The sequence below is a fragment of the Mobula birostris genome, chromosome 1 (genome assembly GCF_030028105.1).
Source record: "Mobula birostris isolate sMobBir1 chromosome 1, sMobBir1.hap1, whole genome shotgun sequence".
NCBI classification, from domain to species: Eukaryota; Metazoa; Chordata; class Chondrichthyes; order Myliobatiformes; family Myliobatidae; genus Mobula; species Mobula birostris.
In genome coordinates, this window is record NC_092370.1 from 58,834,394 (window position 1) to 58,849,060 (window position 14,667).

The following is a 14,667-nucleotide window of genomic DNA, read 5'->3' on the forward strand; positions in this document are numbered from 1 at the left end:
AGGCTATGCTTTTGGAACAGAAAGGCAGAGGTAGGTGTCCATGTCTCTGCTCTACATTCAAAGGCGAGTGAAGCAGATGTGAGACAAGGATCATCCTTGTACAACATCAGGCCAACTGACCAGCACGGACAAGGGCTCCCACCAGGGTTAGAGAGTTGTCAACAGGTTCTGAAGTCTTAGTTCCATGCAACCAGGAGGAACAAGCTTAGATCATCCTCTGATATGCGATTCAGCAAGTACCAAATTTGAGGCTTCATGTTCAGTAATCAGCAAGTCTAGGGTCTGATGCCAAGGACTGAGATCCAAGGGTGGATCAGAAGTCATGAAGTCAAGGCCCGATGGCCAGAGCCACTAAATCTGTGAATATGTTAGCCCTTTGGAGAAGTCAAAGCAAGACCAAGTCAGCTCACCAGAGGCTGGAAGCCAAAGACAGTTTGCCCTGGGATTGCAGGACTATGTTTATGTGGTGGATAGGTGGGAGGCAGGGAAGAACAGGGCTTGTTTTGCTGTTTGGTATGTTTGGTTTTATCGTGTTCTACCTTGTTCTGCCAAGTAATATTTGCGCCAGAATGTGTGGCAACACCTGCAGGTTGCCTCCAGCACATTTTTGGGTCTGTTGATTGTTCATGCAAATGACATTTCACTCTATGCTTTGATATTCACATGATAAATAAATGTGAATCTTGATTCCCACAAGTTCCCAACAAGTTCCCATCTCCTACCCTATCATAAATACTCACTCTGAAATTGAGTGTGAGGAGCATTTGCCCTTCTTTCTCATGACACACATAAATGTTTAATACATTTTAATCATGTTTGTTATTCCTTTCACATATCATTTGCACCAAAGATTCTTCTTACAATAGTTATTACCTGAAGCACTGGTCACTCTAATATCTGCATTTTCACAATGAAAATAGATTGATCAAAAAGGGAATGTGTATCAACTTTAAGAGCTAAATATCTTCACCCCCAAATGAAGGCAGTCATAAAAGAAATTAGGAACAAAATAAGGTTTCCAGATGCCACATGTTTGCTCTTATCTGATCAGGTAACACTTATGCTTTAACTACCCCAATTCCAAAGTAATTTTGCACTATTAACCACATTAAAATCTAAACACAGTGCCCCTTGCAATAAGTTTCAGGCTTCTCTTTCTTTCTTGAACAGATGATCAAAACCAGCATCCTTATTTGTATTCAGTACATCTTATGAATTTTGATTTTCTGCAAAATTTTCCAAAAAGCCTCAAATGCAGTCAACACAAAGTCTGACATATTCGCTTCTGGTAGGTCTATAAGTACACATATTGTTTTCTCTTGAACTAATCTTGATACATAGTTAATTATTCCCCAATTCTGAGATTGTGCAAGCATATTAGCACAACACATCATGCACAAAGTATTGTTTCCAAATATTAATGTTTCTGATTGTGTTGTTTGCTTCATAGAGACTGAGATAAAAGTTCAGCAAAGCATTCAGAAGCAAGTTTCTCACCATTAACAGAAAAACAAAAGCAGACCAAGAATTTTTAAAATACACAGTACTTGAAAGGTAATAAAGCAAAGACATACGGTACCTGGATCAATGAGAACTTCCTGTGCCCCTAGAAGTGAACAAACAATTCTCTTTCACTCCCTTTGCACACTTGTATATAAAAATACAGTCATTTCATCTGTTCAATGCACCAAAAGGTTACAACTTAGAACTACCTAGCTTCCTGCATTTGTTACCTCACTTAGAATACTCCAGGTAAATTTTAACTCCTTGGTGCTTCATTACCTGATTCGAATGCTATGCAAGTTTTTTTTATATATAAAAAACACTTCTTTCTGGAAAGCAGAATTGCATTTTGTTTCAAATATTAACTGAGCACCAACGCATTAATTATATAAACACCGCACAGAAGTTTGCACTAAGATCACGGCTGAATGGAAATTTCCTGGACAGTGCACGTAAAATGATTTGAAAAATCCCAAATCATTTCCTAGTGAAGTTCTACTGTTTAAACTACTGTATATTACTTGCTAACTTCTGTCACTGAAAAAGTGTAAACATGCCTGTTGTAATACATTATAAAGTACAATATTTTCTTTTAAAAATATCAGGTCATTGGCTCACTGCAAGGAAAATTTCACTCAGCTCCGACTTTTAAATGCATGAGGGATGGATAAATAAAACAATTAATATTACCCAAAATACATACTTACAAATATTCAGTCAATGTTACATTTTGATCTGCAGTTCCTGCAGAAGGGGCAAGTAGGATAATGTTTCCACAGTGACTTGGCTAAAAAAAATAGTGGCTTCTGACAATGAGCAAAAATGTTCAGAAAAGGCCTTCTCACAATTAAAATGACCAATAAAGTCATCTTCAAGCCATTTTATTCCTCCACTTTGAAGCAAAATAATAATGCATCTTGCAAAAATACTTCAAATAATTTCACTGGAAAAGATCATAGGGGAGCTGGGAAAGAGGAGGAAAGAATGCAGGTAACAGGTGCCTGCCTTGCTGTTAAACAGCAAGGCAACAGACAAGCAGCGATCAAGACAAGCAGCCAAAGGCAGCAAGTACCAAAGGCAGCAAGCCCGAGCTTAGATGCTAAAGAGGGATTAAAAAAAACAATGAGGAAGGAGGTCACGCAGGGGGAAAAAGGGCCAAAAGCATTAAAATTTACAAATTGTACCTGCACATAAACGGCAATAACTGAACGCCGAGCAAACTGTAAAAGTGGAAAAAGTGTTATAAAGAAATAAAATAGCAGGCAGATCTGGGTGAAGCACATCATATTGATGGAAAAATTAACTACACCAGCAGGCAGACAGGCTTCCTTTCTCCACTGAAGGAAATTTTTGTGTCAAATACAGATGCTGACATTAAAGATCTTAAAGTCCTGATCCCAGTTGGAAAAAAAAACCTGAGGATGCAACTAATTGAGAAAATCTCTGCAGAATCCATTCAAATTACAGTTACCTAAAAATGATGAATTACAAAGGATAAGGCCCAAAAAGTTTTCATCAATTTCCAAGTCTGTTACTGAGGCATTCCATTCTTCAGTTTATTTGCCAAAATCATTAGATGACAAAGACATTTAACATAACCGTAAAAGCAATGAAAAATCTAAATCTATCCAGAAATCATAGGTCTGCTTTCAACATAACAAATTGAAGCACTTCAAGATATATTAATAGCAGTAAATAAACATTGCAATTTGATGTCTGAAAATTGTACACGTTGCTCAATTTATTTCAAGCTGAACAATCTCGTATTGCTTTAACTGGCAACTTGGGCTGATTACCCCACAAAGCAGGGTTTTGTTCATTATTGAACATTTCTTCTCATGCCTTCAACAAATCCATAGAAGGTAATGTAACCTCAGTTTTCCTATGTCAACAATATCAATATTAGACAATGATGTATCAAGTAGGCACTTCTGAGAACGCTTCACATTTCATTTGGCATATTATACCAATTGGCTGAACAGGAATCCAGGAAAATTATATTCTATCTTTACAGCACAGATCCAACCTGTTTCCTGTTATCTAACAGGAATAGATTAATGCAGAAGATTGACCAACTACTTTTGTGCAAATTCCAAACAAATCTGTTTAACTTTCAGATCAAGAAACAATTCTACAGCAGAAGGTTGCATTCATCTTGTGCCATTCTTAATGTGATCAAAAGACAACTCAAAACGGAAGCACAGACCATGTGTAGAAGAGTGAGTGGGACAAGGGGCTGATGAGAGAAAATGCAAATTACTCAATACACCTAACAGTTGTCCAAATGATGAAAAGGCAGTGGTACAGGTATTTCTGTACAGTATTTCATAGATACAATAAATAGAAAAGCAAATAAATTTGATGTCCTTTGCATTAACAACATAGGAGTCGGGAGAAGCTGTATAACCCAAGGGTACTACTGTTTATATTTACAGCAATGGTTAGATAGAGAAAGCAGTTCTTTTTAAGTTTTGGGACTATGACAAGTAAAAACAATGCTACATCTGATAATAGCTGTACTTCATGTTCAGCACTCTTGTATTACAAGACACAGTCCTTTAGCCTACCATGTCCATACCAGACATTGGGTAGTCACCTATAATAATTTTCCAGCACTCAGCCCAAAGCTTTCCATGCCATGAGTATTCAAGTGCTCATCTAAATAGATCTGAATGTTACAACAGTCTCTGATTCCACCAAACTTTAGGCAGTGTGTTCCAAGTTCCAGACATTCTCCGGGTGGAGAGAAAAAAAAATCTTCAAATTCCCCAAAATCTCCTATCACTTCCATGAAACTCATTCCTCCACAAAGGGATAAAGTTTCTGACCATGTACCCAAGCTACATCCCTCAGCTGTGTGTACTTTAACCTTCTCAACGCCAAAGAAAACAAAATCATCTTACCCCAGTCAAATGCTCTATCCCCAAACAACATTCTGGACGAACACCTCTGCACTTTTTCTATGGCATGGATGACCAGAAATGCATACAACACTCCACTGGCAGCCTAATTAATGCTTTGCATTGCAGTACAATTACAGCATTGTCTTATAAAATACACTCTGGCTATGAAGGCAAATAACTTGGAGACAAGAGACTACAAATGCTGAAACTTAAGAGTTAATTAAAAAAACAAGCAGCTGGAGGAACTCAGTTCACCAGTCAGCATCATACAGGGAAATAAACAGTCAACATTCCAGGTCGAGATCCTTCTTCAAATGTCCTTCTCAACCATCTTCTCTATCTGTACCACTGACTTTATGGATCCTTTTTAATGAAAATGATCTTGTGATAGCTCGCCAACACAAAAATTATTGCACAACCTACTTATGGCAACATCCCAAATGCAAAAGGTTAAAAATTCATCACTTCTAATGCTCATATTTCCTTATGCTGTTGAGATCCTTCTTTGAACTACATTTCCATGGATACCCCCAATCTTCCAGTTTCTCACCCAAGTGGCTATTTCACCTAATTTGAAAATATTGTCTAATCATAACAAAGGATTATGGTATCCAACAGTACACATTTCAGTTACTTGTTTGATAGCTGTCAAGTAGAAAACTTGATTGGAAGCTGCACACTATTGTAGGAGGGACTGATCTGCTTTTAGCGATTTAACCACCACCATTGGACTGATCTAACTCAGAATAGAGTTTGCACAAGGGCGCATATTACAATAGCTCAGATGTTTCACAAGTTTACCCGACCTCTTCTATTATTGTACTTTTTTTAAAATTCTCTTAAAATTAGAAATTCCATTTTCTGCTTTAAGCTTGGAATTCATAATCCATTAATGTAAAATTGTTTTCCTGGTAAATAGAGTCGCAAGAAAGTTTGTGAACCCTTTGCAGTTGCCTGGTTTTCTGCATTAATTATCCATAAAATGTGATCTGATCTTCAAGTCACAGTAATGGACAAACACAATCTGCCTAAACTAATAACACAAACAATGGTACTTCTCATCAATACTGAGTACACAATTTAAACAATCACAGTCTAGGTTCAACTAAGCCCGAGAACCTCTGGGGGTAATGCCTTCTACAAAAGCTATCTGGAGTCAAGTATTCCAATTAATGAACACTGAAGGAGGTGAAAAAGAACCCAAGGGTAACAGCAAAAGACCTGCAGAAATCTCCAGAACTCACTGAAGTCTCCGTTCATGTGTCCACTACAAGAAAAGCACTGAACAAGAATGCTGTTCACGGAAGGACACCAAAGAGGAAATCACTACTCTCCCAAAAAAAAAATCATTGCTACACATCTCAAATTTACAAAAGACCACCTGGATGTTCCACAACACTTCTGGGACAGTGTTCTGTGACCAGATGAGACATAAGTTGAACACTGCTATGTTTGGAGGAAAAAGGGCACAACAGACAACACCAAAACCCCAACCAATTTGGAGCATTGTGGAAGGAACATCATGGTTTAAGGGCTGCTTTACTGCCTCAGGGCCTGGACAGCTTACAGTCATTGAGGGAATAACGGATTCAAAATTGTATCAAGACATTTTACAGGAGAATGTCAGGGTAGCTCTCCGTCACCTGACACTTAATAGAAGTTGGATGATGCAACAAGACAATGATCTGAAACAAGAGAAAAATCAACAACAGAATGGTTTAAAAAGAAAATTCAAGTGTTGGCAAGGTCAGTTCAGACCTTAACCCAATTGAGATGCTGTGGGCATGACCTGAAAAGGGCTGTTCATACAAGGTATCCTAGAAATATTGATGAACTGAAACAGTTTTGTAAAGAGGAATGATCTAAAATTCCTCCTCGCCATTATGCAAGTCTGTTCGGCAGCCACAGGAAATGTTTGGTGAAGGTTACTGCTGCTAAAGGAGGTTCTACCAATTATTAAATACAAGAGTTCACATACTTTTTCCAGGCTGGACTGTGAATGATTAAACAACATGTTCAATAAAAGCATGAAAAGTATAATTACTTGTGTGTTATGAATTTAGGCAGATTGTTTTAATGTGACTTTGATGAAGATCAGATCCCATTTTATGAGTAACTAATGTAGAAAACCAGGTAACTGCAAAGGGTTCATAATTTTTTTTTCTTGCAACTGTATGTATTCTCAAAATGTGATTTTTTTTAAAAAAAGATAGCGCAGAAAAGGATCTTTTGACTCTTCAAGGTATCTCTACAGAGAAACCCTGCGAACCCCAATTTAACGCTGACCTAATGACAAAACAATTTACCATGACCAATTAACCTACCAGGTACACCTTTGGACTGACAGGAAACCAGAGCACCTGGAGAAAACCTAAACATGGGGAAAACGGACAAACTCCTTATAAAGGACACTACGATTTAACTCCAAACTCCAACATCACAAGCTGTAACAGCCTCACGCTAACCTCTATGCTACTGTGGTGCTCATTTTAAGTGGTGCTCATTTTAAGCAATGTGCTTCCTTTTCCATAGATCCAACTTACATACAAATATATATTTAAATAAATTTTTGATCACACAAAGTATTACTATTTACCTAATGGTGTAATATGGAATCAAAATTACATTCAAAAGTAAAGTCACCGGTAGTTTGCTCACATATTAAAAGTCGTACACAGTATTAAAAATGAAGACTAATTGCAAAGAAATAGAACAGATCAGAACTATTCAAAGTTCATGAATAATAAATTTGCTAACATTCTATCATAAACAAAATAAATAGAAACAAATAGATTCACAAAGTTGAAAATAAAAAGTCTGGTTCACTTACCATGACGATGTCGCCGACCAGCATCTGATGGTAAACTATGAGCTCTGTGCACAGCAGGTTTTGATCCAGTACCATTTGGATAATGGTAGATAACAGAAGATGAGCACAAACCCTCAAGTGCAGCTGAACAAAGATAACATTTTCTGTTTAAAAATCACAGCATATTCAACACAGTATTTCCTGCTATTTATATCCAACGTCAGGGATTTTAACAAACAACGATTATGCATGTAACATCATTGTGCTTTATCAATGCCTTAATAAAAATCAAAATTTAATTATAAAACACATACAAGAGTTTTGGGGAAAATGATACAATTCTGGATCAAAACAGTAGATACTGAGGAGCAAGAGACAAAGATTTAGAGAAGGAATTCTCGAGCTTGAGCCCTGACAGTGGATGGGAATACTTAAGGAGGATCAAATTGTAAGAACTAAGTATTTCTGAAGATTAAAATGCTGAAGGAGATTATAGCAATAGGGAAGCAAGAGATCATGAGGCTGTTCAAAAACAAGGGTGAGAATTTTAAAATTAAGGCACTGAAAACAAAAGGGTTCACAATATCTGATGCTATGTGCCTGTGATGCTACAAGTCCACGTATATACATACTTGAGAATATGACAATCTCCACTGACTTCAAATGGGTCTTGCTGCAATTACAATGAACAAAGAAATCTACAACACATTATAGGCCCTTCAGCCCACAATGCTCTGTCAACTATGTAACCTACTCTAGAAACTGCCTTCTATCTTCCTCAGCTCCATGTAACTATTTAAGAGACTCTTAAAAGACCTCATTGTATCCACCTCGACCACCGCTGCTGGCAGTACATTCCACACACCCACCACTGAAAACTTTCTGACATCCCCCTTGTACCTACTTCCAAGCACCTCAAAACTATGCCCCCTCTTATTAGCCATTTCAGCCTTGGGAAAAAGCCTCTGGCTATCCACACGACCTATGCCCATTATCTTAGGCACCTCTATCAGGTCACCTCTCATCCTCCGTCGCTCCAAGGAGAAAAAGCCAAGTTTATCCAACCTTTTCTCATAAGGCACATGCTCCAATCCAGGCAACAGCCTTGTAAATCTCCTCTGTGCTCTCTCTATTGTATCCACATCCTTCCCGTAGTGAGATGACCAGAACTGAGCACAGTACTCCAAGTGGGGTCTGCCCAGGGTCCTATACAGCCATAACGTTACCTCTCGGCTCTTGAACTCAATCCCACAGTTGATGAAGACCAATACACCGTATGCCTTCTTAACCACAGAGTCAACTTGCGCAGCAGCTGTGAGTATCCTATGCACTTGGACCCCAAGATCCCTCTGATCCTCCAAACTGCCAAGAGTCTTACCATTAATACTATATTCTGCCATCATATTTGACCAACCAAAATGAACCACTTCACACTTAACTGGGTTGAACTCCATCTGTCACTTCTCAGCCCAGTTCTGCATCCTATCAATGTCCCACTGTAACCTCTGACAGCCCTCCACAACACCCCCAACATTTGTGTCATCAGCAAATTTACTAACCCATCCCTCCATTTCATCATCCAGGTCATTTATAAAAATCACGAGAAGGGGTCCCAGAACAGATCACCACTGGTCACCGACCTCCATGCAGAATATGACCTGTCTCCAACCAATCTGTCTTCTGTGGGAAAGCCAATTCTGGATCCACAAAGCAAGATCTCCTTGGATCCCATGCCTCCTTATTTTCTGAAAGAGCCTTGCACGGAGAACCTTATCAAATACCTTTATTGAATCCATATACACTACATCAACTGCTCTACCTTCATCAATGTGTTTCAATACATCCTCAAAGAATTCAAATCAGGCTCATAAGGCACGACCTGCCCTTGATAAAGCCATGCTGACTGTCCCTAATCAGATTATGTCTCTCCAAATGCTCATAAATCCTGCCTCTCAGGGTCTTCAACATCTTGCTCACCACTGAAGTAAGATTCACTGGCCTATAATTTCCTGGGTTATCTCTACTCCCTTCCTTGAACAAGGGAACATTTGCAACCCTCCAATCCTCTAGTACTTCTTCCGTCCCTAATGATGATACAAAGATCATCTCCAGAGGCATGGTCATCTCCACCCTCGCTTCCCACAGTAACCTGGGGTATAGCTCGTCTGGTCCTGAAGACTTATCTAACTTAATACCTTTCAAAAGTTCCAGCACATCCCCTTTCTTAACGTCTACACACTCAAGCGTTTCAGTCCACTGCATCATCCCCACAATTGCCAAAGTCTTTTCACTGGTGAATACTGAAGCAAAGTATTAAGTAGCTCCATTACCTCCTCTGGCTTCATGCACATTTCCACTATCACACCTGATTGGCCCTTTTCTTACACAGCTCATTTTCTTCTCTTCACATACTTGTAAAATGCCTTGGGGTTTCCATAATCCTGCTCACCAAGACCTTCTCAAGCCCTCTTCTAACTGTCCTAATTTCTTTCTTAAGCTCTTTCCTGGCACCCGTGTAATTTTTCTAGTGCTCTAACAGAATCTAATTTCTTGAACCTTTCGTAAGCTTTTAACACGATTTACTACATCTTTTGTACACCATGGTTCTTTTACCCTACCATACTTTCCCTGCCTCAATGGAATATACCTATGCAGAACACCATGCAAATATTCTCTGAACATTTGCCACATTTCTGCCATGCAGTTCCCTGAGAACATCTACTCCCAATTTATGCTCCCAAGTTCCTGCCTATTAGCACATTTCCCCCTTCCCCAATTAAATGTTTTCCCAAATTGTCCGCTCTTATCCCTCTCCAGTGCTAGGGTAAAGGAGATAGAGTAATGATCACTACCTCCAAAATGCTCTCCCACCAAGGGATCTGACACCTGACCAACTTCATTTCCCAATACCAGATCAAGTACAGCCTCTCCTCTAGTTGGCTTATCTACATACTGCAACAGGAAACCTTCCTGAACATACCTACCAAACTCCACTCCTCTAAACTCCTTGCTCTAAGGAGATGCTAGTCAAAATTAGGAAAGTTAAAATCACTCATTACAACAACCCTACTATTATTGTACCGTTCCAGAATTTGACTCCCCATCTGCTCCTTGATGTCTCTGTTACTACTAGGGTGGGGGGGGGGGGGGAGAAGAGAGAGAAGGGGGGTCTATATAAAAACAAAACACCCAGTAGAGCTTTGCCTCCTTCTTGTTTCTGGCTTCCACCCACAATGACTCAGCAGACAATCCCTCCATTACTTCCTCCTTTTCTGCAGCCGAGATACTACCCCCGATTAGCAACACCATGTTCCCACCTCTTCTGCCTCCCTCCCTGTCCTTTTTGAAACATCTAAAGCCCTGCACTCAACAGGCATTCCTGCTCCTGAGACATCTAAGTCTCTGTAATGGCCACAACGTCATAATGGTTTCACGTATTGATCCACGCTCTAAGTTCATTCATCTTGTTTATGATACTAACCTTATTACTAAGGTTACCACTTACTACTAACCTTATTACTAGTAATTCTAGCCTTATTACTCATTGGAACTTGTTCAATGTTGTTTTAGGAGGCAGCAATTTTACAGAAAAGTGAAAGCTAAGAATGCTTGAAGCTTGAAATAATAAACGATGGAAATATTAACACAAAAATGAAACGATATTAGCATCATAATGATGGGTTATATGCATGTTCCAGATCTCAAGTGGTTCACTATTTTCTTTCTTTGAAAGAAAGTTTAATACAAACTTGGGATACGCCACTGACCCCATCAATTTGCCTATCCTTGTAATGCTTCTTTAGCAAACACATACGAGTTTCTGTCATCCAAAGAAGCAAGCATTTGGACCATAAATTTCCTATGTAAGTATGTGAAATATGAAACTTATCCTATGAATTTCTATATAAACTTTGAAATTTACAGGAAATGAACAAAACCCCAAGGACAAACACAAAACTACAATCAGGTGGTTACTAAACATCTTATTAGATAATTTTGATAGCCAAAAGATCCCCATCAACAAAACATTTAAGGCAAGAGATTAATGTTCCAATTCAAACAGGAATTCTGCAGATGCTGGAAATTCAAGCAACACACATCAAAGTTGCTGGTGAACGCAGCAGGCCAGGCAGCATCTGTAGGAAGAGGTGCAGTCGACGTTTCAGGCCGAGACCCTTGGTCAGGACTAACTGAAGGAAGAGTGAGTAAGGGATTTGAAAGTTGGAGGGGGAGGGGGAGATCCAAAATGATAGGAGAAGACAGGAGGGGGAGGGATAGAGCCAAGAGCTGGACAGGTGATAGGCAAAAGGGGATACGAGAGGATCATGGGACAGGAGGTCCGGGAAGAAAGACAAGGGGGGGGGGGACCCAGAGGATGGGCAAGAGGTATATTCAGAGGGACAGAGGGAGAAAAAGGAGAGTGAGAGAAAGAATGTGTGCATAAAAATAAGTAACAGATGGGGTATGAGGGGGAGGTGGGGCCTTAGCGGAAGTTAGAGAAGTCGATGTTCATACCATCAGGTTGGAGGCTACCCAGACGGAATATAAGGTGTTGTTCCTCCAACCTGAGTGTGGCTTCATCTTTAAAGTAGAGGAGGCCGTGGATAGACATGTCAGAATGGGAATGGGATGTGGAATTAAAATGTGTGGCCACCGGGAGATCCTGCTTACTCTGGCGGACAGAGGGTAGATGTTCAGCAAAGTGGTCTCCCAGTCTGCGTCGGGTCTCGCCAATATATAAAAGGCCACATCGGGAGCACCGGACGCAGTATATCACCCCAGTCGACTCACAGGTGAAGTATTGCCTCACCTGGAAGGATTGTTTGGGGCCCTGAATGGTGGTAAGGGAGGAAGTGTAAGGGCATGTGTAGCACTTGCTCCGCTTACACGGATAAGTGCCAGGAGGGAGATCAGTGGGGAGGGATGGGGGGGACGAATGGACAAGGGAGTTGCGTAGGGAGCGATCCCTGCAGAATGCGGGGGGGGGAGGGAAAGATGTGCTTAGTGGTGGGATCCCGTTGGAGGTGGCAGAAGTTACGGAGAATAATATGTTGGACCCGGAGGCTGGTGGGGTGGTAGGTGAGGACCAGGGGAACCCTATTCCTAGTGGGCTGGCGGGAGGATGGAGTGAGAGCAGATGTACGTGAAATGGGGGAGATGTGTTTAAGAGCAGAGTTGATAGTGGAGTAAGGGAAGCCCCTTTCTTTAAAAAAGGAAGACATCTCCCTCGTCCTAGAATGAAAAGCCTCATCCTGAGAGCAGATGCGGCGGAGACGGAGGAATTGCGAGAAGGGGATGGCGTTTTTGCAAGAGACAGGGTGAGAAGAGGAATAGTCCAGATAGCTGTGAGAGTCAGTAGGCTTATAGTAGACATCAGTGGATAAGCTGTCTCCAGAGACAGAGACAGAAAGATCTAGAAAGGGGAGGGAGGTGTCGGAAATGGACCAGGTAAACTTGAGGGCAGAGTGAAAGTTGGAGGCAAAGTTAATAAAGTCAACGAGTTCTGCATGCGTGCAGGAAGCAGCGCCAATGCAGTCGTCGATGTAGCGAAGGAAAAGTGGGGGACAGATACCAGAATAGGCACGGAACATAGATTGTTCCACAAACCCAACAAAAAGGCAGGCATAGCTAGGACCCATACGGGTGCCCATAGCTACACCTTTAGTTTGGAGGAAGTGGGAGGAGCCGAAGGAGAAATTATTAAGAGTAAGGACTAATTCCGCTAGACGGAGCAGAGTTGTGGTAGAGGGGAACTGATTAGGTCTGGAATCCAAAAAGCGTAGAGCTTTGAGTAACTGATTAGGTCTGGAAACCAAAAAGAAGCGTAGAGCTTTGAGAAAACGCAAAGATTCCAGGCCTAATCAGTTACTCAAAGCTCTACGCTTCTTCTACATTCAGTTCCTCTGCCATCTCTGCATCTCTCATTACAATATCTCCAGCGTCATTTTCTATTGGTCCTATATCTACCCTTGACTTTCTTTTACCCTTTATATACTTAAAAAAGCTTTTAGTATCTTCTTTGATATAAGGTGCCAACTTCCTTTCATAATTCATCTTTTCCTTCCCAATGACCTCCTTAGTTTCCTTCTGTAAGTTTTTTTAAAGCTTCCCAATCCTCTATCTTCCCATTAGCTTTGGCTTCCTTGTATGTCCTCTGTTTTGCTTTTACTTTGATTCCGACTTCACTTGTCAGCCACAGTAGTGTCCTTCTTCCATTCAAAAATTTCTTATTTGGAATATATCTCTCTTGCAGTTTCCTCATTGTTCACAGAAACTCCAGCCATTTCTGCTCCGCTGTCCTTCCTGCTAGTGTCCCTTTCCAGGCAACCTCAGCCAGTTCCCCTCTCACGCCATTTTAATTTCCTTTATTCCACTGAAATACCAACACATTGGTATTTAATTTCTCCTCCTCAAATTTCAAAGTGAACTCGATCATATTGTGATCGCTCTTCCCTAAGGGTTCCTTAACCTTAAGCTGTCTTATCACCTCCGGATCATTACACAACACCCAATCCAGCACAGCCAATCCCCTAGTAGGCTCAACAACAAGTTGTTCTAAAAAGCCATCATTTAAACATTTTACAAATTCTCTCTTGAGGTCCAGTACTGGCCTGGTTTTCCCAATCCACTTTCATGTTACTGCTCCTTACCTGCCCATCACCTCCCTCTGGTGTTCACTGATTACATCAACTTCTGTGTGGACTGCAATGTTCCGACAAGAACTGTCCTTTGTTATTCAAATAACAAGCCATGGGTGACAAAGGACATTAAGGACATCCTGAACGCTAAAAAGAGGGCGTTTAGAGATGGAAATAGGGAGGAGCTGAGGGCAATACAGAAGGACCTGAAAGCCAGGATCAGGGAGGCTAAAGACAGGTACAGGAGGAAGCTTGAGTGGAAACTCCAGCAGAACAATATGAGAGAGGTCTGGAGGGGCATGAGGGCCATCACTGGGTTCCGGCAAACTAGCAACAGAGGAGCTGAAGACAGTGTGGACAGGGCCAATGAACTTAACCTGTTCTTTAACAGATTTGACATTGTGGCCCCTGCCCAACCCCACATGAGCCATCTGTTGTCGGCCCCCAACCAACACATATTCCACTCTCCTCCTCACAGTCCCTCACCCTGCTCTCATGACTATACCCCTTCCCCACACGAAACCACCACAGTGGGCTTCACAGCTGAACAGGTGAGAAGACAGCTAAAACGTCTCAACACAAGCAAGGCTGCAGGACCGGATGGTGTCAGTACCAGGGTGCTCAAAGCCTGTGCCCCTCAGCTATGTGGAGTACTTCGCCATGTATTCAACCTGAGCCTGAGGCTCCGGAGGGTTCCTGCACTGTGGAAGACGTCCTGCCTCGTCCCTGTGCCGAAGACGCCAGGCCCCAGCGGCCTTAATGACTACAGACCAGTGGCATTGACCTCCCACATCACGAAGACCCTGGAGAGACT

General features: G+C 41.1%; 1 protein-coding gene across 10 annotated transcripts in view; it reads right to left on the bottom strand.

The window, feature by feature from the left end:
- Positions 1-14,667, bottom strand: part of trappc9 (trafficking protein particle complex subunit 9) — a 711,836-nt gene that overhangs the window by 667,122 nt on the left and 30,047 nt on the right. For 9 of the 10 annotated variants that reach the window (XM_072255618.1, XM_072255596.1, XM_072255577.1 and 6 more), the window contains 2 exons: positions 7,237-7,359; positions 1,580-1,606 (listed from right to left, as the gene is read on the bottom strand). In XM_072255618.1, coding sequence (XP_072111719.1) covers positions 1,580-1,606; positions 7,237-7,359 — 150 coding nt within the window. The remainder of the gene's footprint in view (positions 1-1,579; positions 1,607-7,236; positions 7,360-14,667) is intronic. The other variant, XM_072255626.1, reaches the window with a different exon arrangement.